Here is a 25,942-nt window from a genome sequence, read left to right as displayed (position 1 = left end):
CTTGAGGTTGTTAATTATTTTAGAAATTTAAATCTTGGTTTTGTTTTACTCAGTGTCTTGTGATTTCATGGATTCTCCATTTTAACTCTTATTTTCGTAATTTTCTGCATAACTTAATAGGTTGGGAATTGAGGGTTCTCCTACTTAGGTATTAGAGTGGGTGCCCGCACAGTCCGGTGGATTGGGTCGTGACACTATTATTTCTGATAGAGGTACGAAGCTTACTTCTAGCTTTTGAAGAACCTTGCAAGCTGAATTGGGAAACATACTAGGTTTTAGTACAACTTTTCACCCTCAAGTCAATGGGCAGTCTGAGTGGAGTATTTAGGTATTAAATGACATGCTTTATGTGTGTGTGATCGACTTTGGTGGTTATTGAGACCAATTATTTCTATTAGTTGAGTTTGCATATATTAATAGTTTCCACTCTAGTATTAATATGACTCCATTTGAGGTGTTCTATGGGATGAGATGTAGATATCTGATTGGTTGGTTCGATGTATTTGAGGCAAGGTTGTGGGGTACTAATCTTTTGAGAGAGTCGTTAGAGAAGATGAAAATGATTCAGAATAAACTTGTAACAGCTCATAGTAAATAGAATGAATATGTAGATCGAAAAATTAGAGATATGGAGTTCATGGAAGGAGAAAAGGTTTTGCTCAAGGTTTCATCCATGAAGGGTGTGATGAGTTTTGAGAAGAGAAGAAAGTTGAGTTCATGATTAATTGGTCATTTTGAGATTCTGAGGTGTGTGGGGGAGATAGCCCATGAGTTGGCCTTGCCTCTAGGTTTATCAAGTGTTCATCTAGTGTTTCATGTGTTTATGTTGAAGAAATTTCATGGCGATGGTAACTATATCATTTAGTAGGATTCAATGTTGTTTGATGAAAGTTTGTCTTATGAGGAGGACTCTGTGGCTATTTTATATAGATGGGTGCGTAAGTTAAGATCCAGAGTTATTTCATCTATGAAGGTCCAGTAGAAGAATTGTATTGTTGAGGAGTCCACTTAGGAGACTGAATCATAATGCCTAGCAAATATCTTGAATTGTTTGCGGAGTCGAGTAATCTTTCTTCCTACTCCTTTCTTCTATCTTTTTTCACTATTCTTTCTTTTGACGTTTGGGGATGAACATGTGTTCAATTAGTATCTAATTTAACAACAATCCCCATCAATATAGTTGTTTAAGACCATATTACTCTTGCATAGGCCTCGATGAGTTAAGAATTGAAAAACAAAATCGAAAAATAAACAAAGTGGGGGACCCAAGCTTCACTATAGAAAAGGGAGGTTCGCCATACCGAAGAAAATGTCGCATGACTTCTCTATAGAGAAAGGGATGTCCTCTATAGCGACCTTCGCTATAGAGAAGGTCAGGATTTTTATTTCATGTTTAAGTCATTGTTTCGCCCAATTTTGATTATAACTTGTAATATTTGACTAAAGGACCCCAAGGTAGACTTTTTCAAAACTTAGGGCTTTTCTATTTTGAGATAAGTGTATCCAACCTTTTTTTTCTTTCATAATCCATTCTTTTCATAGAACTGACGGGTAAGTTCTTCGTAGAATTTTTTGGGTTAAACCCTATGCTAATTATTGTTGAGGCAGAATGCTAAGGGAGGATAATTATACATATTTTTAATTTTTTTTCGTTGAATTTGGTCTTATATTATGAAGTTGTTAGTTTAGGCTTTAATTTCGATATTAGGGAACCTAGAAACCTTATAAAATGAGTTTTTGAGCATACAAACTGCAAGAGAGGTTCTAAGATAAAAACTCCATGAATGAGATTGGGTTGATCATGGAAACCTTCGATTCGATAAATAACCCGTTAATTATTTGTTAGGCCTTCCAAAAAAAGGTACACACACATACACACACATCAATACTAGAGCGCATCATGAGTACACATTCATTCCCACAAATTTTCTTCCCACTCATTTGATTCTCACAAGTCTCAGAAATAACTAAAACTCAGCAATTTTCTAATAATTACCACCAAACCATCTCAACAAGAATGCTCAAGGTTAATAATTAAAAATTAGAGAACCACCCCTAGTCATTATTTATTTCTATCTTAAACAACAATAATCAATAACCTTAACCAACTAGACTCCGTGCTCAAAGGCTTAGTCATGAATTCTCCCATCAATCTACAAGAATATTACAAAATAGATACAATTAACTACTCAGTTAAGCCTAGCCTACCTAGAGGTTAAACAATTGCTGAAGAACTCTGATCACGAACTTCTGACTCCGTGCGGGAGAATTTTAACGGACGTAGGCCTGCAATTCATGGATTTTGACTTCCTTGATCTAAAATACCCCCTCTACCTTATTTTCAAACTTAGAGCAGCTTTTTTAGGGTTTTTAGAACAACTTCCATTTATTTTACCGCTGAATGGGAAGAGGAAAAATTAAAAGAATTCGCATTTTTAAGATTTTGCTCCGCTGACCCGCTATAGTAGCTGACAAGCCGTTATAGCGGTGCCGCAATAGCGGAAATAGCCCCGCTATTATGGGATGACGTCAGCTCGGACCAAATTTGAACTATAAATTTTTCGTTGTGTCACACTAATTTACTTTGACAATAAAATTCAAAGTGTTTTAAAATTTCGCACGAGATGTCCTTTTTAATAACGGAATCGATCGTTACAATTTGTATGTGTGAAAATTAAATCTAGTGAAAAGAGTGGGCCACATAACGATACATGGTGAAGTCTATTTTGAAGGAATATTTGTGATGATGGGGGATATTACAAGAGGCCATACCCGATATCGTGAAGAGCCTCAAATGTCTGCTCATGCAGGAGTGACATATGGCCAGGTGTTTAAAAGAGGTTTTGCTCGGGGAAGAACTCTTATAATTAGAGGCGATTATAATGACCTTCGGGATCTCAACAATCAATCTCGAATCGCATATCCACCTTCTCAAATTAGCTTCGGGTGGGGCATATAACATAGACACATGCTATGAGATATCCTTTTCAATGGCAAAACATATTTTTTGTTTCACATTAAGGCAACAATTCAGTTTTTATAGCCTATAAAATGAGGCCAAAGAAAATTCTAGCATGAGAAAATCCCAAGATGTTTTATGTTATTTTCTTTTTCTTCTTTATTTAATATTTTCGGTGAAAGAAGCCTTGACCCCTCCCCCCCCCCCCACCCACATATATTATTTTCTTTTGTTTAGGAGATCATATTTTTGTATTGGAACATGATTTATCCTAAAAGAAAGTAAACCTGATTAGCCTTAATCCACCAAGACTCGGAATATCCTTCTTTCGTAATCAAGAGTAGCCCTATTTCTAATAGGAGCAATTTAAGCATTAATTAGTACTACCTCAGATCTAAAAGGAAAGGAAGGAAAATAAGGGATTGCCTTTTTTTAAAAAAAAGGAACTCGCTAGGCCTTCAAAACAAAGACGTTAATTATTTTTTACAAATTTTACTATTAACTAAAATGACGATTTTTCTTATAAATAATAGGTGATAATGGTTATGATGATGATGTCGTGATTGATTTGGCAATTAATGATATACCTCATGTGATAGATTATTTGTCAAGATTTTGTTTCAAGACTCCATGCAAAACTTCTCTTTATACATCTTTTCATTTCATTAAAGTGGTGCTTGAAGCGCATGATAAGCATTGTTATGAAATGTTTAGAATATAAAAATATATTTTTGTTCTCTTATGAAAATTATTAAAATAAAAATATGGTTTAAAATCAATAAGAAACATGACAATTATATTTTTAATGATGTTCGGATATGGGGTTGAAAATCGAATAATTCAAGAACAATTTCAACACTATGAAAAGACCGTTAGAAGATATTTTCATCAAGTTTTACTAGTATGTTTGAAATAGGCTATAAACATCATTAAGACAAAAGATTCGATTCTTTCAGATATTCGCACTAAATTAAGAGAAGATAATATGAATTAGTTATATTTTAGAAATCACATTGATGTTATCGATGGCATACATATAGCCTGTATTGTTCCTTCGAAGAAACAAATAAAATACATCAACAAGAAATGTTTCACTATCAAAAATACAATGGTTGTATGTGACTGAGACGTGCTTTACATTGTATGATTTAGGTGGAAATGTACTACATGCGATGCTATAATATTTGATCAAGCTCTTCTAATATAAGACCTTCACTTTTTACATTCTCCAACAGATAAGCGGTCATAATATTATATCTTGTAAATGTTATTGTGTAGAAATTATTTTTATATTATTAATTTCTAATATTTTCTTGACTCGAATTAAGTAACTATTATTTGTTTGATTCAGGATATTCAAACTATTATTTATTTGATTCAGGATATTCAACAATGTTGGGTTACTTAGGACCATATAAAGGTGAACGCTATCTTCTTCCTAATTTTGGACGTAATTCAAGTTTAAGAAATTCAAATAAGGTTTTCAATTTTTTTTCATTTAGTTTGAGATATACATTAGAATATTTGAGGTTTGGAAAAAAACTTTTCTATTTTACGTTCAATATCATCTTTCAAGTTTCCCACTTAGGTTCATTTTGTTACAACTACAGTGTCTATACATAATTTCATGAAGAAATTCTTCCATTGAACTTGAGTTCGATCATCATGCAAATGAAGACATTATGTCAAAGCTCTAGGAAGAACACTGTGCGTTCTAGACCTGATTGAGAAAGAATGTTAATAGTGTGTCACACGGAAAACCAAGTTCGCACTCCTATTGGGATCAATCCCTTCAACCCTTCTTGGCGTGGAAGGTCGCAAGAGAAAAGAAAACTATTCTTCTTAGCAGCATCGAGTCTTAGAGAAGAATAAAATCAGAGAGCACAATAAACCACTAAACCATGTGCGCATGGTTCATTCCAGTCTTTAGTAATTCAAGACATTCGGAAAGTAGAAGATCGATCCGCTCTTTCTATCTCTCTTGTCGGCTTAGCGGAACTATGGTCACGTCTGTTAATGCTATGAAGTTGTTGCGTAACAAAATTAGGGATGATACCTTTAGGATGTCTTCTCAAATATAAATTTATGATATATGTGATTTTTAGAGTGATCTTTTTTTATATTTGCCGAGTAATGTTTGATATATTTTAATTACGTAGAAAGAATAAAATATTTTTTACATTTTACTTGAATAAAATGAAAACTTAATTATAGCCTTTCATAATAGATATTTAAAATTATTTATTTTTCTACTTAATAACATTGGCTATTAGGTAAATTTCTTCATGTCCTTATTTGTAATTTGACATGTAAAAATATTTTTTTAAAAGATTTGGCCAAAGATAAATTATAGTACAAAAGTATGTTTCAAATAGATTACAAAATACAAACGGCTTCTCACCAAAAAACTTTAAAAAATAAGTTATTCATAATTAGAAATTAATTTAGAAGTTTAACCAAACCGTCTGCAAAATATTTAATAACAGTTGATTTATTTAAGGCTAAAGTCATAGTCAACCCCTTAAAGTTGTCCGCATATTTCACTTAGACACTCCGATCCAACCTTATACCTATTGAATACTTTTAACTATACAAAAAATGTTCCTATTAGACACATTTTGATAATCAGCAAAAAATGTAAAGAGTGTGTGATGCACTCGCCATGGCATGGCAAAATAACTAATTAAAAGACGCCATGTAGCTTTGGGCCCCACAATAATTATAATTAAAAAAATTAAACCAAAATCCTAAACTATGACTACCGTCTCCGACTTGCATCCCCATCTTCATCGTCTTCCCCTCTTTTTTGTTTTTTTTTAAAAACTTAAATCTCCTAGCTTTTTCTACTTTTTACAGATTTGTTTTGTTCTTAAGTTTAGATTCGATTTATGTTTGGGTTGATTTAGGAGAAGAGATATAGAAGAGAATGAGATGTATGGTGGGTGTTTTCCAACGAACAAACTAAGGTTGCAAATTTAAAAATTGTGATTGATTGTTTGAAAGCAGCTAAGGAGAAAGAAAGATACTAACGATGATAGACTTGGAGAACAAATAAGGTGGTGTCGATGGTGGGTGGTGGCTGGTGAAAGAAGAGGAATAAGGTGGTAGCCTGAAAAATAAGGGGAAGAGGACAATCAGAGAAAGAACGGAAATGAGAAGTGTGGATCTGATGACGACATATCTGATAAAAAATAAGGTGGTGTGGAGAAGAAGAATGATTGCAGCTCGAGAAAGAAGGGAATGAGCTTTAGTGATGGTGATGCCAGAGATTGCGGTGGCAGAAAGGTGATGTAATGATGGTTGATTTAAGGAAGAAGAGATGATAATTTAAATTAAAAAAAAGATAAATCTTTTTCGTTTTGCTAAATTAGGCCTTTCACGCACCTCTCTCATGCGTGTATTATATACATACTGCTATGTCAGAAAAAATATTTAATAGATACAAATTTCTTGCAATGTAGGTTTTTAATAAGTATAAGATTGAATTAGAATGTATAGGTGAAATAGATAGATAACTTTAAGAGCTGTTGATGACTTAGAGGCCGTTTGAATTGACTTATAAGCTGTTTTAGCTTTTTTTGAGTATTTGACTGGTCAATTTAAAATCATTTTGTGCTTAAAATAAGCTTCAATAAATAGTTGAGTTTATTTGGAAGAACTTATTTTAAGTAGTTTATAAGTTGAAAACAGCTTATAAGTTAAAATAAATAAATTGGTGTGCACCTATTTTTTTTTTAAACTTATAAGCAGTTTTCAACTTATAAACTACTTAAAAATAAGTCAATTCAAACAGACTATTAAACATTTATTTAATTACATGGTTAACGGGAACAGTGTGGTAAATTTTTGTCGCAACTCCCAAGCCACTTATCAACTGTTCCAACCACACAGATATACGCAAATACCCCCTATTTTTTTTCCTTTTTCATACAACTCACACAGATGCTAAATCTTCTCTTCCGTTAATACAGCAAATAGCCCCCAATTTTTCGTACTAATTCTAAAATCCCTCTCTCTTTTCTCACGGTTCACTCTCCTCTTGTCACTCTTCTACCATTTCTCATTCCCATTTTCCTCCCAAATCCACAGCAGATCTGACGCTCATAGCACCAGATCGGAACTCTACTTACCCCGGCGATGGAGGAGGCACTGGAATTGGCGCGTGCCAAGGACACGAAAGAGAGAATGGCGGGTGTGGAGAGACTTCATCAACTTCTCGAAGCTTCCAGAAAGAGCCTCTCTTCTTCCGAGGTTACTTCTCTCGTAGATGTCTGCATAGATCTTCTGAAAGACAACAACTTCAGGGTCTGTCAGGGTGCTTTACAATCACTTGATTCTGCCGCTGTTCTCTCCGGTGAACACTTTAAGCTTCACTTCAATGCTCTTGTACCTGCTGTGGTAGAAAGATTGGGCGATGCCAAACAGCCTGTTAGAGACGCTGCTAGACGATTGTTGCTTACTTTGATGCAGGTACTCATGCATGAACGCGCTTACTCTTCGTTTTACTGTAACTATACCCTAATTGGATTATGCTTCTTTCTTTTTTACTTCTCGTCTTGTACATTAATTGAGATGAGTTTTATGCTAAATTTTATTTGGTTGTCTACTTCATACGGAAATAACTTTTTTTCTTCACATTTTCGAATAAATTGGATTGGTTAGAGATTTGTATGGCAGTGCAGAGATAAGTGTGCTGATGAAGCAGTGTCAGTATAGATGATTCATTTAGCCAACCCTGGATGGTGGCATAGTTGTGTTGGTTTAAACGCTAAATAATGGTTGAAGATTTCTTTCTTTTTTCTTTTTAATTTTTTATTATGTAGGGGTTAAGGGTGGTTGGAGGTGGTGGAAGGATTGGAGTCATTGATTGGAACAGGTGAAGATTAAAGAAATTATATGACCCTATTGTATGCTAGTGACAAGTAATATTTATTAAGTCCAGTTGATTGGGGTATGTTTAGCTAGTATTTTTGGAAGGATCCAAAATGTGTGAGATGCGACTAGGCATAAATCTGTGTTTTAACAAGAGGCTTTAAACTTAGAACCTGTTTGGCCATATATTTTGAAATTGAAAGTTGAAACTTCGAGTTCTTGAAGTTGTGATTTTTGAAACTTGAAGTGTGTTTGGATATGCATTTTACATGGAAAAAATTTAAAAGTCTGTGTGGGAACTTGAATATATTTTCAAAATGATCAAATTTCATGGTCATATAGATATTTGAAGATAATTTTTCAAAATCTATGACCAAACACTAGTTTATTTAGCATAATTCGGATATACTTTTATTTGAAGTTATCTTTCTAGCTTTTTGAAATATAATTGATTAGTTATTTTGATCAATTGATTTTAATTATTTATTTTTCATTGATGACATATCCATTCAATATATATTTGTTGAGACATGATTGATATTATGTAACAATATTTAGCTCCAGGATTATGTGAATCAACATATGGTAAAAAAGCATTAAATTCAAATTAGAGAAAACACCTATGGAGTTTCACTACTATATTACAACTCTTCGGATTCTTGATATTACAAATACAAGTATCTTGATTTAATCTCAAAGGACTTGCTCTTCGATTTATGAATCAATTAAATGTGACAAAAATAATTAGTTTGATTAAGAAAAACTTAACTGAAATTGAAAAGTGAACTTGTTATAAACAAGAAAGAATGAATGTATGTGGACAAGGAAAAACCAAAACCAAATAGGTAGCTAAATGCACTAATTAATAATAGATAAAAACTTATAGTAATTAGTGTAGTGGATGTTCCTCATACAAGACACAACGAAGCGAGTGATGGGCACTACACATCACAAGGAAACTGCTCACTCATTTGGGGCCTTCAAAAATTTTGAGGCCTGAACCCAAGGCTTTACCATCTAGCCATCCCCAGCACACATTCAAGGATGAAAAGAGTGACAATAGTGCAAGATTGCAGTTCACTGTTACTGAAAATTCATTATTTGGAATGCAGAACATTACTTATGTTCGAGTTCTTTGACTTGTTAATTTTGATCAAATATGTGATCATCTTAAAAGAATAGAAATACCAAACAATCAAGTTATCATGGTTGTTGCCTATAATGTAAAACTAATTTAGCCTGATATTTAAGTGGAGAAAGGTAGGGGGTGTACTCTTTCGAACCATTCTCCATTAGCCCTCGAGGATTTCTTGGTGGGTTGTGTAGAGAGAGAGGAATAAAAGAACTTTTGAAGGTGTAGAATTGAGTTTCCCTTGGTTTAAAATTAACCTTTGTTCCGTCATTTTATTTTGGTGCACTCTGAAAGTCTCCTATCGTATAGACGATAGGTTGGAGTTTGCAGAGAATCATTGATTGTGTATTTTTCTTTTGGTATACCACTTGTATATGGTTGTTTTATGGCCTTGTTAATGATATGAAATACGTTTACTTGATTAAGAAAAATAAAAAATGTAAAACTAATTTAGCATGTGAAAATACTTTTTTTTGTCAGGTAAAAAAGTATTTCATGGCAAAAAACTGACCGTACACAAGGGTTATACCAAATGATAAAGAATCTACAAAAAAATGATTCTCGACAAACTCCAAATCTTCTATTGGGAGCTCCATGGACCAAAAGAAAACAAGAGATCAGAGAGACGGAGACTACTCAACTAGGAAAAACTCGACTCTACCCCTTGAAAAGCTCTCCTATTTCTCTCTGTTCACTCCACTCACATTCCATGCCCTCTTCTTCTTTTCTCGCTCTTCCAACCTGACATCAACTCTTTCACAGTACTTGGCATTGTCCGCGAAGTGCCAAACCACCTCACATATCCCACCAAGTGTGTGAAGATAATATAATTGGTTCTTTTATTATATTCGTTCTTTTTCCACATGGAAGAACACATTTTTTCTTGATAATTGCGGTGTTCGGGCTAGTTTCCGCGCGCCTTAACTAATTTTATGGGATACCTTCCACCTCCCACCAACTGTCACAAAGATATAGATAAGACACTTATCAAATTGAGTACTTATTTGCAAGTGGATATTTATAATGTTAATTTTATTAACTTTCAGATGTGAATATTTTTAGTTGGCACAGTTACAACCATATCGGAAACAACCTATTTACCCCCACAAAGGTAGGGGTAAGGTCTGCATCCATCCTACCCTCCCCAAACCCCACTTGCGGGATTGCACTCGGCATGTTGTTGTAGCACCAGTACAACCGACATAAAATAATTTCAACTTGTGTTTGAGGAGAAGAAACTAGAAACCTGTCTGGTTGATTAATATATATATATTTTGCAGGTTTCTTCACCAACTATCATCGTTGAGAGGGCTGGGTCGTATGCTTGGATGCACAGAAGTTTCAGAGTTCGAGAAGAATTTGCTCGTACTGTTACATCAGCAATTGGTCTTTTTGCATCAACAGAGCTGCCCCTTCAACGAACTATTCTTCCTCCTGTATGTGAATCAGAACGAATGCGGAGAAACTCTTTTGTATGTTGTCATACGATATAAGTAATCTTTTGTTATCCAATTTTGTAAACATCCTTCTTTTTCGCTGCTATTGTCAGATTTTGCAAATGTTGAGTGATCCTAACCCTGGTGTAAGAGATGCAGCCATATCGTGTATTGAGGTTAGTGAAACTGTTTTCGTATTTCAATTTCATGTAGTTGTGGTACTGTCTAGAGTGAATAATTTTCTCTTTTCTCTAGAAAGGGAAGTAAAAAGTTTTTACTTTCATTTGAATTGTTAAAGTTGTATTTAATTATTGTCTGTATTATTGACTTTGATGATGACTTGCTGCCTCAAATTCTGACAGTCTGTGTTAATTGTAGCTATATGGAAAATCGGTAACATTCGGAAAACACAAAAAACCCTTTTTACAAGGCCAATAGTAGCTTCATTAATTTGGCCATTTTAGAAATTCAGACATTTTATTATGAAAGCGAGATATGGGTAATTTTTGCCCATTGTTAATAAGATTTTATTACTTGATAATTTTTTATATATTAAGACTTGATGTTGTTTACTTGAATATGCCTTGAGTTGACATGCAAAAGAGGCCAATACACCCCATTTAATTTTGTGATGAATGTTTGGAAATATTTGGTTTCTGTATGATCCAAATTGCTACTTGTTAATATTTGTGCATTATTACTGAATACTTCCTTTATATTATTTTATGATCTAATCAGTGTTATGAAAGGTGCGTTTAACGCCTGATGCAAGGCTCGTGTTGAGAGCTTTGCCTCGCTTAATGTGCACTTCAATGTCGTCATCAAGGTTCTAAGACATACTTTTCCTTGCCAATAAACCTCTTATGAAGAGACGACACTAAACAATTGATATTTCACTTTAGTGTAATTATTTTTCAATTTCTTTGTTCATATACTTGATTTTCATGTTTATAAATTATTAGTCTTGGACTAAACAAATATATTTGTATTTTTTTCTAACTTTGCACCTTTTTTAATTAGCCCACGCTTTATTTGCGCTTTGTACTTAAAGCCCCAATGGAACTTAGAGCTTTTTTGCGCTTTTTGCTATTGATGACACTGGATGTAATGTTGGTTTACCGCCTTTCACTAACAAATGTCTAGTTCCGTGATTAAGCATTATGCCTTTTAACAGTCCCTTTCTCCATGTTTTTTCTTTTTTGCAGGAGATGTATTCACAGGCTGGACCTCAGTTCCGTGATGAACTTCAGCGCCATCATCTTCCTACCATGATGGTATGTATATAACATGAGACATTTACATTGTAGCAAATAGTTTCCTATCATATGCAGTGACTTGAGTTTTCCAGTTGTAGATTTTATTTCACTTGGTCAATAAAATGATGGGGCAAGCAAAATTTCTTTTCGATCTCTGTCTTGACTTGATAATTGGCTGCAGCTAAAAGATATTAATGCCAGACTAGAGAAGATTGAGCCCAAAAATCACCTAGCAGATGGAATTCCAAAAAACTATTCAGCTGCTGAGGTGAGATCCACTGGTCTTAATCCCAAGAAAAGCAGCCCAAAGGCTAAAAACTCAACAAGAGAGGTGTCTCTTTTTGGAGGTTAGTGCATGCACCCGATATGCCTTGGAAACTTCTATTTTATTAAGCTTTTGTGGGCACTATTGTTACATGGTTTAAAAGTTCCCAAGGTTTTAACCTTTCTAGTATTGTAGGTTATTACATATCCTGTGTGCATGTTTTTTCCTGGTTCAAGGGTTATTAATGAATGAGGGGAAGCGGGAGAGGGAAAAAAGCAGAATTGTGCAGTGGGTCTAAAAACATAGAAAAATAATTCACTGGTGGTGTCAGAGTATTTTTCTGTGTAAAACAACTACTATGAGTCTATGTCTAAAGAGTAGTTTGAGCAAAAAAAGGGAACAAAAAGAGAGTTTTGCGATCACGCAATACATAAGAACAGTCTATGATTGTATACTTGATCAAATGTCACTTGGTCTCTACTCTTGTATAGGGGATGCTGACATTACAGAGAAACCTGTCGAGCCAATTAAAGTGTACTCAGAAAAGGAGCTGGTAAGGGAGTTTGAGAAGATTGCCTCTACCCTTGTGCCAGAGAAGGACTGGTCTATCCGTATATCTGCTATGCAGAGAATTGAAGCTCTTGTTATTGGAGGTGTGTTTTCTACTGTGACATTTTCTGTATAACAATGTCCCCTATGATTGAAGTGATACATACAGAGCTCAATGCTTCCTCTGCCCTCCCCCACTGAAAGGAAAGAAAAAGGAAAAGAGATGAAAACTGTATGAAATAAGAGAAATAGGATTATTTATGTTCAAATGATTCCTTTCCTATCATGTCTTGACCAGTGTATATTGTGCCTCATCTTCTATTTTATTGTATCAGGTGCAACTGATTTTCCTTGTTTCCGTGGACTTCTAAAGCAACTTGTTGTCCCTTTGAGCACACAGTTATCTGATCGGAGATCCACCATTGTCAAACAGGTCTGTTATTTAGTCTATAATTGTTGCAACTTTGCTAGTGTCTTTTGGAAACTTACTTGTCCTCTAATCATTTGCTTCTGTCTCCTGCTTTGTTACCTGGGCTGTGTCAAATGGGTTATGTGCCTAGTTATGGATCGATCTATACAGAAAACCTACTGGAAATTTGAATGTTTGTATCAAACTTTTAAATCCCAGTACATCCAAATAAGCCTGCTAGTGCCGTCTGCTCCACTCACTGCAGTTGCCATCTTCGTTGAGGCCTTTTAATAGTCAGATAGACTTGTGTCCCTGTCTTTGTACAATGCATTTATGCTAACTAGGACTGCATCTCGACATTTGCACTTATTTCTTCATTGTTTTGAGGACATTTTTTGCATTATTGCTTATTAACTCTCAGGTTAAAGAGTATCACCCAATCTGAATGTGCGCACATATTGACTCTTGTCCTTTTGTTAGATTTTATCAGTTAAAGTCTGCTTGTACAGGAACCTGAAGTGTCTGAGTACATAAATCGGGCGGTTTATACTTCACCTGCTCATTTTTTTATTCTGAAATTGATGAGAAAAGGTTCATTAGTATCTCATATGCATGTACTCCATAAACACAGAAATTTATGTAGACTAAAGTGTTCCGATGGAGTGGATTTATGGTTTCTTCTCCTTATTTGTTGGTAGGCTTGCCATTTATTAAACTTCTTATCCAAAGAGCTTTTGGGAGATTTTGAGGCATGTGCTGAGATGTTCATTCCGGTGAGTAAAAACCTTTTAGCTACTGTACGCATATTTATACTTCTCTCATCTCATTTAAGGAAAAGAATGATCTTAAGCTAAATGGCATAGGTTGTTTCTGACTTCTGATTTGATTTTCAGGTTCTTTTCAAGCTTGTTGTGATAACTGTTCTTGTAATTGCAGAATCTGCTGATACCTGCATAAAGACGGTAACACCTTATGTGCCATTATAATCATCTCTCTTTCATCCCTTGGTAAATTGGTTAGTCATGTGCTGCTTCTTTTATTTTCAGATGTTGCGCAACTGCAAAGTTGCTCGTGCACTTCCTCGAATAGCTGATTGTGCAAAGAGTGATCGAAATGCAGTTCTTCGTGCAAGGTTTGTTTCTTTGTGGTCAATTATCATGTTTATTCTGATTTATTTCTGGACAGTGTTGTTCCTCATTTACAACACTTAACAGATGCTGTGAGTATGCACTTTTAATCCTGGAACATTGGCCTGATGCATCTGAGATACACCGTTCAGCAGAACTCTATGAGGACCTTATAAAGTGTTGTGTAGCAGATGCAATGAGTGAGGTATGGATCTTGAATTCTACGTATCAGTTGTATATATGAATGTACACTATGCTGCTTGCATCATTCAATCTCCCCTCTTCTTCGCATACACATAGACTCTCTGTTCCATTTCGTACTCGCAATACGTCGTTTTTTCCCTTTTTTTTGCAATGTCATTACTCTCAGTTGAAAACTTATCAGGTACGGTCAACTGCAAGAATTTTGTTCAGAATGTTTGCAAGAACTTGGCCAGAACGATCCAGGCGTTTGTTTATGTCCTTTGATCCTGTTATCCAAAGGGTGCGCTGTTTTCTCTTAAAGTTGCTCCGGCATCTTTCCAACGCAGATGATTGACATTTCTTTAAATTGCTTTTAAATTTGGCATGACGGACTAAAGGGGAAACACTTTTGCAGATCATAAATGAGGAAGATGGTGGAACTCACAGACGACATGCTTCACCTTCTGTTCGAGAGAGGAGTTCACACTTCTCGCTTGCTTCTCAAACATCTGCTTCTTCACAAATTTCTGGTTATGGAACATCTGCAATAGTTGCTATGGATAGAAGTTCCAGTTTACCTTCAGGCTCATCCCTCTCCACTGGGCTACTCCTTTCACAAACAAAACCTGTGGGTACTAGCACAGAACGTAGCTTGGAAAGTGTACTTCATGCCAGCAAACAGAAAGTTTCTGCTATAGAAAGCCTGCTCAAAGGTCTGGATATGTCTGAGAGAAGTCGATCCTCTAGTTTGGATCTAGGTAATTGTTTCCTCTTCCATTATTCTTCCCCATCTCAAAATCTTGCATGTAGTATTTTAGTGCCAAGGTGAAAGCCTTAAAGTTCATCCACATGCAGCTTCTAATATTTGGCAAAAAGGATGCTGAAAAAACTAAAATGACTATAGCTATAATATTCTCTCAAAAATAGAAGACTAGCCATAATGTATGAGATTTTATGAAGAACTTAATTTTTCTTTTCCTGCTCCTAGTGCAGGAGTTGACCCGCCATCGTCCCGTGATCCACCATTTCCTCTTGCTGTTCCTGCATCACATAGTCTTGCTAACGCTTTGGTAGATGCACCATCTGGTTTCTCTAAAGGTAATAATCGCAATGGTGGATTGGGTTTGTCCGATATCATTACTCAGATCAAGGCATCAAAGGATTCAACTAAATCATCCTATCGAGGCAGTGCGGTTCATGAATCCTTTTCAGCGCTTAATTCTTATTCGGCAAGAAGGGGTTCTGAAAAACTACCAGATAGAGGTTTTTTTGAAGATAATGCTGAACTGAGGGAAGGTAGGCGGTTAATGAACTCACACGTTCACAGACAATACATAGAGTCACCATACAAAGATGCTAACTTTAGGGATTCTCAGAATAATCACGTTCCAAATTTTCAACGTCCTCTATCAAGAAAGAACACAGCAGGAAGAATGTCTGCTAGCAAGAGAAGGAGCTTTGATGACAGTCAGCTCCCGCTAGGAGAAATGTCAACTTATGTGGAGGGACCCGCTTCACTAAGTGATGCATTAAGTGAGGGTCTCAGTTCTAGTTCAGATTGGAATGCTAGGGTTGCTGCATTTAGTTATGTCAGGTCTTTGCTACAGCAGGGGTCTAGAGGTCTTCCAGAAATCATTCAGAGCTTTGAGAAGGTTATGAAATTATTTTTCCAGCACCTTGATGATCCCCATCATAAAGTTGCACAGGCTGCTCTGTCAACCCTTGCAGATCTTATTCCAGCTTGCAGAAAACTTTTTGAAAGTTACATGGAGAGGGTTTTGCCCCATGTTTTCTCACGGCTAATTGATCCCAAGGAATCAGTGAGGCAGCCTTGCTCAATTACATTAGAAATTGTTAGCAAAACATATGGTATCGACTCCCTTTTGCCAGCTTTGCTCCGTTCATTGGATGAACAACGTTCTCCCAAGGCCAAACTTGCTGTAATTGAGTTTGCTGTTGGCTCTTTTAACAAGCATCCTTCAAATTCTGAAGGTGCTGGAAATAGTGGCATCCTCAAGTTATGGCTCGCTAAGTTGACACCATTGGTCTATGATAAAAATACCAAACTGAAAGAAACGGCTATTTCGTGCATTATATCAGTGTACACACACTTTGATGGAACAGGGGTTTTGAATTTTATTCTCAGCTTATCAGTTGAAGAACAAAATTCCTTGAGGCGAGCTCTGAAACAGTATACCCCTCGTATAGAAGTGGATTTGATGAATTTTCTGCAAAATAAAAAAGAAAGACAACGTTCCAAGTATGATCCATATGATGTTGCTGGAACATCTTCTGAAGAGGGATATGTAGGAGCTTCAAAGAAAATTCATCTATTTGGAAGGTATTCAGCTGGTTCGGTTGATAGTGATGGTGCCAGAAAGTGGAACTCTGTTCCGGACTCTACCTATATTACTAGCACTATAGGCCACTCATTGTCGGATGATACTCAAGATTTCTATCATGGTGTTGAAACTGGTTCCAATTCTGATCTTCTTGTTTCAAAAGCCAAGGATCCAAAACTCTTGGCCCCTACCGCAAGTGAGAGTGATGGATTATGGGCTAATCCACAGGAAAGCAAAGACAACAGCTTAAACGTGGAGCACACTTCCACAACCCATCTGGAGGCTAATGGGTTTGTTGACTCGGAGCATCTAGCTGCAACCGTTGGAGCTGATAATGAATCTGATTTGGGACTTAATCACCTGAAACTTTCTGCTCTGAAGATAAACTTAACTCCAACAACTGAACCAAGCATTCCTCAGATTCTTCATTCAGTGAGTCCTCTGTGGTCAACCTATGCCTGTCAAGCTACACTTAAATGTCAAATTCTCTGTGATTCCCCTCTTCCTTGGTTAATAAATCTCTCAAATCTTTTGTGCAAAAACTTTGGATGTAAACTATCACAATCCTTACCCTGCTTTCTCACACTTTTTCCAGATTTGTAATGGCAATGATGAAAGTCCTGCTGCCAACAAGCATGATGCACTTCAACAACTAGTTGAAGCTGTTACCAAAGATCAATCCATATGGAACAAGGTACATTAGTCACAGATTTATCTGCTCAGTTCTGTCCCTTTATGTCGACTTTAATCCTCATGTAACACTCTGAATAACATTTAGTTTAGTTCCAACTCGTTAGTGTTCAGTTACATTTTTATTTGAAAGGTCTTGTGAATATTAGGATTTAATACTGCTAATTTGAAAAGATGGATTTTATTATGACTTGTCATCTTTCATTCACTGCAGTACTTCAATCAGATATTGACTGCTGTACTCGAGGTGCTAGATGGTTCTGAGTCATCAATAAGAGAACTTTCCCTATCTCTGATAGTTGAAATGCTGAAGAATCAGGTCTTTTGTCGCTTATCAAATTTATTTTGGTCCATCCCTTTATTAGCTATAGATGAGAGAGGTTGTCTGGCTCTTTTTACCCCTTTTTGTTACTATGTCATTTTACTTTTATCTATTTTCTGTTGTTCCAGAGAGATGCCATGGAGGATTCAGTCGAGGTTGTAATTGAGAAACTGCTCAACGTAACCAAGGATGTTTCTCCTAAAGTAAACTCTCACTTAGATGAAGTTATTATGCTGAAAATTTTCTTTCCCTTCTTTCTAATGTGTTGTTATATTTGTCCAGGTTTCAAATGAAGCTGAACATTGTTTAACTATGGTGTTATCTCAGTATGACTCATTTAGATGCTTAAGCGTAAGTTTTGGTGTTCCGTTTGAATTTGCGTAGCAAGATATCTGGGTTTTTTCTTTTCCTTTTCACTCGGATCTTATAGCCTTCTCTTTTTGATATTCCTATTTCTGATAAGTTGCTGCTATCACAGGTTGTTGTTCCTTTGCTTGTCACCGAAGACGAGAAGACTCTTGTAACCTGTATTAACTGTTTGACGAAGGTAATTTGCTGATTGGATCCGACTCCTGAACTCGTTAGAGTCTCATGTCTAGTTTATTTTTTGGTGAAAAGTAGTAGTAATTGCTTCACTACAGTATGTCAAGCTTGGAAAAGCTGTGGTGTGATTGGTTAGTGATTTGAATTTATGCCTCTTTCTTCAGCTTGTGGGGAGGTTTTCCCAGGAAGAATTGATGTCTCAGTTATCTTCTTTCTTACCTGCCCTGTTTGATGCTTTTGGAAACCAGAGCGCTGATGTTCGCAAGGTGCCAATTACCTTTTCCCTCCGTTTTCGTTTTTCTCTCTTTAGATTCCAGAAAAGCTTTCTAGAATGAAGGATGTAATCACTATTAGTGGATCGATAGCAATAGGTATGCAATATAATCATTTAGTTTTAATAGGTATTCCCTTATTAGATACAATTGAGCCCCAGACAGTACTTCATTGTATTTACTGATATGTGTTCATCCGTCATTAGATAAACATTATACCTATCCCCAAAAGAAAGGAAAAAGAAATAAATTCATGCAGTAAACCTTAGTAATACAAGCTTTGAAGCTGTGATGTAACTAAATTGGATTGCTTATAATCAGATTAGCATTATGTCTCGTATACTGTTGAAGCATGAAGAGATAAATACAGTTCACATTCTGTACTTATCTATGGTTTTATCAATTAAGCTGTTTTCTGATATGCATAATTTTCTTGGCTGGCAGACTGTTGTGTTCTGTTTAGTTGACATATACATCATGCTCGGCAAAGCATTTTTGCCATACTTGGAAGGGCTGAACAGCACACAGTTGAGATTGGTGACTATTTATGCAAATCGAATATCACAGGCTAGAACAGGGACTCCCATAGATGCGAACCGCAGTTAGCTGGTACTAGCTTCCTTGGGATTTCCTTGTAGGTTTATGAGGAGTTTAATCTTGTCATTTAATCTTTTGATGTGTCCTGTATATTGTGTGAATGCGCATTTTGAATTCTTTTATTCAACTCTGTGTTCATATTTTTTCCTCCCACATCATTGGTTGGGAGTTGGAGAGTGCGTGTGGGGGACAAAGGTGAAGTTGTAAACAGTAAATCTTGTGCTTTTAGTGAAATCTACAGTATTTTTGAGTACTGCTTTAGGAGCTGAGACGATAGCTTTTGGGTCGTCTTTTTATTTCTTATATTTGGTGATCATTGGAGTCGTTGATGCAGTATTGTTTTCTTGGCTTAAACTTTGCATGCACGCATATCTTGCTTTTCTACCAAACTTGAACTTAAATAGTTAGGGTAACATTAATAGCACAACAATCCAAATTAAAAGGACTTCCCTAGATCTTTTGCCAGCATAAAGCTAATACAGACTCCTTGAGCTACATGAAAACCATTTTACCATATTCTGAAGCTATGTAAAATAATTTTTTTAAACACTATTTACTTTTGACCGGTCAGGCTAAATTAGTTCCAGACAACAAATTAGAACTATTTAGGGTTCCAACTTTCACTTTCCAATTCCTCCGGGGAAAGGAAACACCTTACGCAAATGGTTCAACGCACGATCTAAGCTCAATTCTGCAATATTATGATTATCTCCCCCTCCCCACTCCCCCCCAACCCAAATTAATAATAGGAAAATTACACAAAATAGATCCAATTGCGAAACTATTTACCCCTAATAGACTCATGGTCCAAACTATGATATTGACAATCCCATGCTAAACGAAACACATTTCATTGCCAACTATGTAAGTGGATTAAAATTTGAGTTGAAGCCCTTGGTCGGATTAGCTAATCCTACATCTATTATGGATGAATATGTGATATTAGTCTAATGAAGCTTCTTTCAAAGCCCTTCAAAGAGGTACTACTCCTAGAATATTCCAATATCTCCACAACCAAATTATCCTTCCAAAGTCATTCCTTACCAGAGAACCCTACCTCAAAGCCAATCGAATATACCTTATGTTCCAAATCACAACCAAATTTGTTAAGATCAAATTAGTAATGTATTAGTTTGACAGCTGTCAACAGGTGTCATTGTTAGTTTGTTAGAAGTTAGTTAGGGTGATTAGATATTTTTTGTTCTTCTACACATGTATATATATCATTTATCAGAAAGAAATGAATTCAATCTTTCATTTCCCCAAATCAAAATGTTCTGTGTGTTCTAGCTTGCTGAAGCTATCTCAAGCTCCATTAATGAAGTTTCATCAGAGCAATGCATACAGTTCATAATCTCGTTATGGTATCAGAGCCTATAAGGTCCATCTTTCATCTCAATTTTGCGTTTCTTTCTGGGATCTGATTTTTCGTCATCACAGTCCCAATTTCGATTTCAATTGTCTCGCCCCAATTTTTTTCTTATTTTCTCCTTTTGAAACCTTCCCAAAACTCTCAACCAATTCACTCCTCAAATTTTTAGTTTTTTTTTCTTATGGCGCGAACGCAAATCCAGACATGCCGAATCAAAATCAAACTGTAGTGGCTACGAATTCGGCTAATCCTCTGTACATGCATCCATCCGAGAGCGCTGGATCTACAATAATGCCTATGGTATTCGATGGAACTGGCTACCGATCTTGGAGACGAGCTGTCCTTTGAGCACTCTCTGTAAAGAACAAGACAGGATTCATCAATGAAAAAAATTATGAAACCTGCTCCGAATGCACCGAGCTTTGCACAATGGGAACGCTGTGATAATATGGTTACTTCATGGCTCTTGAATTCCCTTTCGAAGGTTCTCGCTGATAGGCTACAATACGTGAACAATGCTAAGAAACTCTTGGATGAACTAGAGGATAGATACGATCAAACTAACGGTGCTAAGCTTTATCAACTTCAACAAGAAATCAATGACCACACACAAGGAAACCTTGATATCACTGGTTAATACACCAAAATCAGTAAGCTATGGGAAGAGCTAAGTTCTCTAGATACAAATTCGCAGTGCACTTGTTTGTGCACCTGTGGGGGTAAGGCCAAGATGCACAAGGCTGAGAAGGAGAGACGACTCATTCAGCTCTTATGGGATTGAATGAAGTCTATACGGTTGTTCGAGGTAGCATCCTTATGATGTGCCCACTGCCCACTATGGCTCAAGCATTTGCAATTTTAGCTCAAGAGGAAAGGCAAAGAGAAGTCAAGCCTCACAATCGCTTGAACCTCGACTCAACTTCACTCAATGTTGTGGAGAATACTGCAGGCACTAGCAGTGCTATGGTCAATGCAGCAAGCACTAGCTATTGGACAAACTACACTGGAATGACACATCCTCAGTACAAAAATTTTGAAGGTAGCAGACCACCTAACAAGTTAAATCTAATTTGTGACTATTGCAGAAAACTTGGACACACCAAAGAAAAGTGCTACAGATTACATGGCTTTCCACAGAACGTCAAGTTCACAAAAGGGAAAAACTCAGCAACTGCAGCAAATGTGTATGGGGAAACAACGAACATGAGAGGAAGGAGCTATGATGACAACACTTCTCATGGACAACAACATCACAATCTCACAAAACAACAATATGATCAATTGCTTAATATCTTGGGGCACATCTAGATTCGGGGAGGAAATATGACTGGAAGTTCCACTAAGGAAATGGAAGAAAATCTCATTGGAGGGCCTGTGAACTCTGCAGGTATCGTAGCATGTTATTCCTCAATTACTGATGTTGGCGATCTTACATGTAAATGTATAAAACTGTCTGCTGACTCATAGATTATTGACTCTGGGGCTACGAACCATATGACCTACAATAAAACATTGCTTACAAAGATCAGAATCCTTCCTTATCCTTTCCTTGTTACATTACCAAATGGATACAAGGTGAAAGTAATAGAAATTGGTATGCATGCCTGAACCCAACATTAACATTGTATAAAGTATTGTTTGTACCTAGTTTCAAATTCAACTTAATCTCAGTTCATTGTCTGGCTTTACATGTCAAAGGTTCTGTCAATTTCAACAGTTCCTCATGTCTTGTGCAGGGCCCTTTCACTGAAGAGCCCTATGGAGATTGGTAGAGCAAGAAATGGTCTCTACTTTCCATGCTCAAAATACCACAACTGTTGCCACAACTCTACCCCTGCTAGTTATCTGTATAATTTTTCTTCCTTACTAGTTTGTAATGTGGAAAGTCTGAATTCTTTTTCTGTCCCATCAATAAAATAAGATGTTCACTCTTCTAGTTGTAATAAGCAAGATCTACACTCACTTTCTACTCCACTTGTAAGATTCACTCATTCAAGTAATAAAAGAAGTTGTCAAAATGATCTTGTTAGTGCTTTTAATTTTGGTTCAATACCTACTTCTATTAAATTTTTTTTGTCACATGCATCTGATGAAACTTGTGTTGATCACCTATGGCACAACATGCTAGGACATATGCATTTTATGAAAATGAAGGGTATCTACACCATACCAGTGAATTTCTCACCTAAACAACCTTTTTTGTGCACCATTTGCCCGTTGGCCAGACATGCGAGACTGCCTTTCCCATCCAAATCCAGAAGTTCTACTACCAAAATTTTTGACCTCCTTCACCTAGACTTGTGGGGACCTTATCATGTCCCTACACTTGACAACCACAAGTATTTTTTGACCATAGTTGATGACTTTAGTCGATCAACGTGGACTCACTTGATGGCTTGCAAAAGCAATGCCTTACAAACCATAAAAGCTTGTCTCCTTAGTAGAAAATCAGTTCAAAGTCAATATTATATCCATTAAAACTGATAATGGGACAAAGTTCACCAATAGTGAAACAACTACTTACCTACAAGAAAAAGGAATCATTCGACAAAGAAATTGTCCCTATACACCACAACAAAATGGGTTATATCAATCTAAACTCCCCATCAAGTACTAGGGAGAGTGTATCTTGACAGCAACCTACTTAATAAACAGGTTGCCTACTTCAACACTTCACCACAAAAGTCCTTATGAGATTCTTTACCAGAAACAACCTACTTATTCACACCTTAAATCTTGTTGCTGCCTTTGTTTTCCCAGTACCCTCAAAACTCATAGAAACAAATTTGAACCAAGGTCTAACCCCACATATTTGTTGGATATCCATTCAACATAAAAGGCTACAAGGTTCTGGACTTGAGTACCAAGATGATCCACATTTCCAGAGATATCATTTTTCATGAGGAAATTTTCCCGTTTGCTCTTTGTTTTCCTAACTTTAGTTTTGCTTCCATTTTACATAAACTCATCATTGATTCTAAATTGTTGAATTTTACTTTCAATACTCTTAATAATTCTCATATGTTGGATAAAGGCATCACCACTGTCACACCTCAATCTGCACCTCAATCTGTACCTTTTGAATTATATAACACCTCCATCCATCAATCTACTGAACCTTCACCTTCACCTAGTAATGTTGCACCCATTCAAACACCTAACCACCCTACTATCTCACCTAGCACTGTTGCACCCATTCCAGCACCTAGGAGATCTAATAGACCTCATATCATTCCTAACTACCTCAAAGCTTATAATTACTCTTTGCCAGACCTACACTCTCAACCCTCACTTCATCATCTTGACCAATTTAATCATATATCTTTCACAAGTCTTAGTTCAGACAGTCAACAGCTAGTCAAAAACATTTCTCATACTAGCGAGCCATGTTCATATGAGGAGGTAATCATGGATCCTACTTGGCAAACAGCAATGTCCTTGGAGTTTGAAGCACTCTATGCAAATAAAACTTGAGAATTAGTCCAACGCCGGGAAAAGAGCCATAGGATGTAAATGGGTGTATGAAATCAAGCATAAGGCAGATGGCACCATAGACAGGTATAAAGCTAGGCTTGTTGTTAAGGGTTATACTCAACAAGCAGGAATTGACTACAATGAAACATTCTCACCAGTAGTCAAGATGACTACTATCAGAACCTTGATCAGCTTGGTTGTAAAGAAAGGCTGGGATCTTTATCAGTTGGATGTGAATAATGCTTTCCTCCCCGGTGACTTGAATGAAGGGGTATACATGCCTATCCCATAGGGTCTCATGGTGGAAAATGAAGGGTTAGTATGTAAGTTAAAAAAGTCTCTGTATGGTCTGAAGCAAGCTAGCAGACAATGGTATGATAAGTTAGCACAAACACTATGTTCAAGAGGTTTTTCATACTCCAATAGTGACTATTCATTGTTTCATAAGAAGAATGGCTCCTCAACAGTTTTTGTTGCAGTTTATGTTGATGGTGTAATACTGACTGGCACTGGTCTAGTGGAAATTCGGTCCCTCAAGGAATTTCTTCATAATTAATTCAAGATCAAGGACCTAGGAAGACTTCATTACTTTCTTGGTTTGGAAATACTCTACAAAGATAATGGTGTCTAAATCTCACAAAGGAAGTTCACAATAGATTTGCTCAAGGAATTTGATTGTTATAAGTGCAAAGGTACACCCTTACCCCTTGAGTGCACAATCAAGCTGAAATCAGATGAAGGGAAACTACTAAGCGATCCCACATACTACAGAAAGCTTGTGGGAAAGTTGAATTTCCTCACACACACAAGGTTGGACATTGCATTTAGTGTCCAACATCTTAGCCAGTTCCTATAATCACCTAGGGAACCTCACCTTAAGGCTGCTTACCATGTGCTGAGGTATTTGTAAAATGATCTAGTCTTGAGCATATTCCTGTCGAACAGTCCAGATTATACCATCTCTGCTTATTGTGACTCAGATTGGGCTACTTGCCCCGAGTCTAGAAGATTAGTTAGTAGATACTTAGTGATGATGGGGGAAAATCCATCAGCTAAAAGTCCAAGAAGTAGACCACCATAGCTCTTTCCTCAACTGAAGCAGAATACAAAGCAACCAGGAAAGTAGTTAGTGAACTAGTCTCGTTAAATAGGTTGTTGACTGAACTAGATTCTCCTTGCAGCCTTCCTATCTCAGTGTTTTGTGATAGTCAAGCGGCAATCCATATTGCAAGGAACCCTGTATTTTATGAGAGTACCAAACACATCGAGGTTGACTGTCATTTTTTTCGAACACAGCTTCAAGAATGTCTCATTATTCTCCACCACATTTCCACCAATGATCAATTGGCAGACACCCTCACCAAAGCACTCCCAGGAGCAAAACATAGTGCAGTTTTGTGCAAGTTGGCTGCGAGTCTCTCCCCTCCAACTTGAGGGGGGTGGGGTGTTAAGATCAAATTAGTAATGTATTAGTTTGAAGTTGTTAACATGTGTCATTGTTAGTTTGTTAGAAGTTAGTTAGGGTGATTAGATATTTTTTATTTTTCTACACATGTATATATATCAGCTATCAGAAAGAAATGAATTCAATCTTTCGTTTCCCCAAATCACAATGTTCTGTGTGTTTTAGATTGCTCTCGAAGCTATCTCAAGCTCCATTAATGGAGTTTCATCAGTGCAGTGCATATAGTTTATAATCTCGTTAAAACTAACAGAACCCTGGCCTTAAGAGCCAGAGTAACCTTCAAACCAAACTCCACCTTTGTGAATCTTAAGGAAAAGAACTTGTGTTTTAGATGTCACGAAGTAAATTTTCATGGTTATGTATGCAAACCCAAAAATTTTCATGCTATTACTTAGGAAGATGGTGAGCCAGCATCTGAATTACAGAACACTAAATAGGAGGAAGAAGAAATCAATGGTGAGAAAGATGAAACACCTGTTCATGGACTATCAGTTATAGAAGAAGAAGAGGAGTTGTCCATTGTGTGGCTATGGGACTCACTAGTTCAACCTCTGCTATCAAAATCTTAGGGCATGCAAAGAAAATACCCTTAATGATATTGATTAATATTGGTTCAACACAGTTTTGTTAATCCACAAATAATTAATATGTAACACCGCGAGACATTCTAGCTTAGA

At 36.5% G+C, this 25,942-nt stretch overlaps 1 protein-coding gene and 1 long non-coding RNA gene across 2 annotated transcripts; both read left to right on the top strand.

The window, feature by feature from the left end:
* The first annotated feature begins 6,889 nt into the window (after window positions 1-6,889).
* LOC129882685 (CLIP-associated protein-like) lies at window positions 6,890-19,207 on the top strand. The gene is made up of 21 exons (XM_055957089.1): window positions 6,890-7,429; window positions 10,244-10,399; window positions 10,513-10,575; window positions 11,605-11,673; window positions 11,837-12,002; window positions 12,412-12,573; window positions 12,805-12,902; window positions 13,577-13,651; window positions 13,772-13,840; window positions 13,925-14,010; window positions 14,093-14,210; window positions 14,391-14,489; window positions 14,604-14,946; window positions 15,182-16,962; window positions 17,126-17,224; window positions 17,435-17,539; window positions 17,671-17,745; window positions 17,825-17,893; window positions 18,021-18,089; window positions 18,250-18,351; window positions 18,802-19,207. Exons 1-21 carry the CDS (start codon window positions 7,097-7,099, stop codon window positions 18,961-18,963), a joined length of 4,299 nt encoding a protein of 1,432 aa, XP_055813064.1. The 5' UTR covers window positions 6,890-7,096; the 3' UTR covers window positions 18,964-19,207.
* Window positions 19,208-19,872: 665 nt separating this feature from the next.
* LOC129882684 (uncharacterized) lies at window positions 19,873-22,347 on the top strand. Its single transcript, XR_008765820.1, has 2 exons — window positions 19,873-21,713; window positions 22,063-22,347. It is a non-coding gene; the product is annotated as an uncharacterized LOC129882684 (long non-coding RNA).
* The last annotated feature ends 3,595 nt before the right edge of the window (window positions 22,348-25,942 follow it).

This window comes from Solanum dulcamara, chromosome 3 (assembly GCF_947179165.1).
Source record: "Solanum dulcamara chromosome 3, daSolDulc1.2, whole genome shotgun sequence".
In the NCBI taxonomy this organism is placed as follows: Eukaryota; Viridiplantae; Streptophyta; class Magnoliopsida; order Solanales; family Solanaceae; genus Solanum; species Solanum dulcamara.
Note: the sequence above shows the minus strand (reverse complement) of the source record. Positions and strands in the feature narration are given on the sequence as shown.

Excerpts from the sequence above, each read along its gene's own strand:
- LOC129882685 (XM_055957089.1), top strand. The coding sequence starts at position 7,097 with ATGGAGGAGGCACTGGAATTGGCGCGTGCCAAGGACACGAAAGAGAGA. Across the intron at positions 10,576-11,604 it reads CAGCCATATCGTGTATTGAG|GAGATGTATTCACAGGCTGG; the intron begins GTTAGTGAAACT and ends TCTTTTTTGCAG. Across the intron at positions 17,540-17,670 it reads TTGAAATGCTGAAGAATCAG|AGAGATGCCATGGAGGATTC; the intron begins GTCTTTTGTCGC and ends CTGTTGTTCCAG.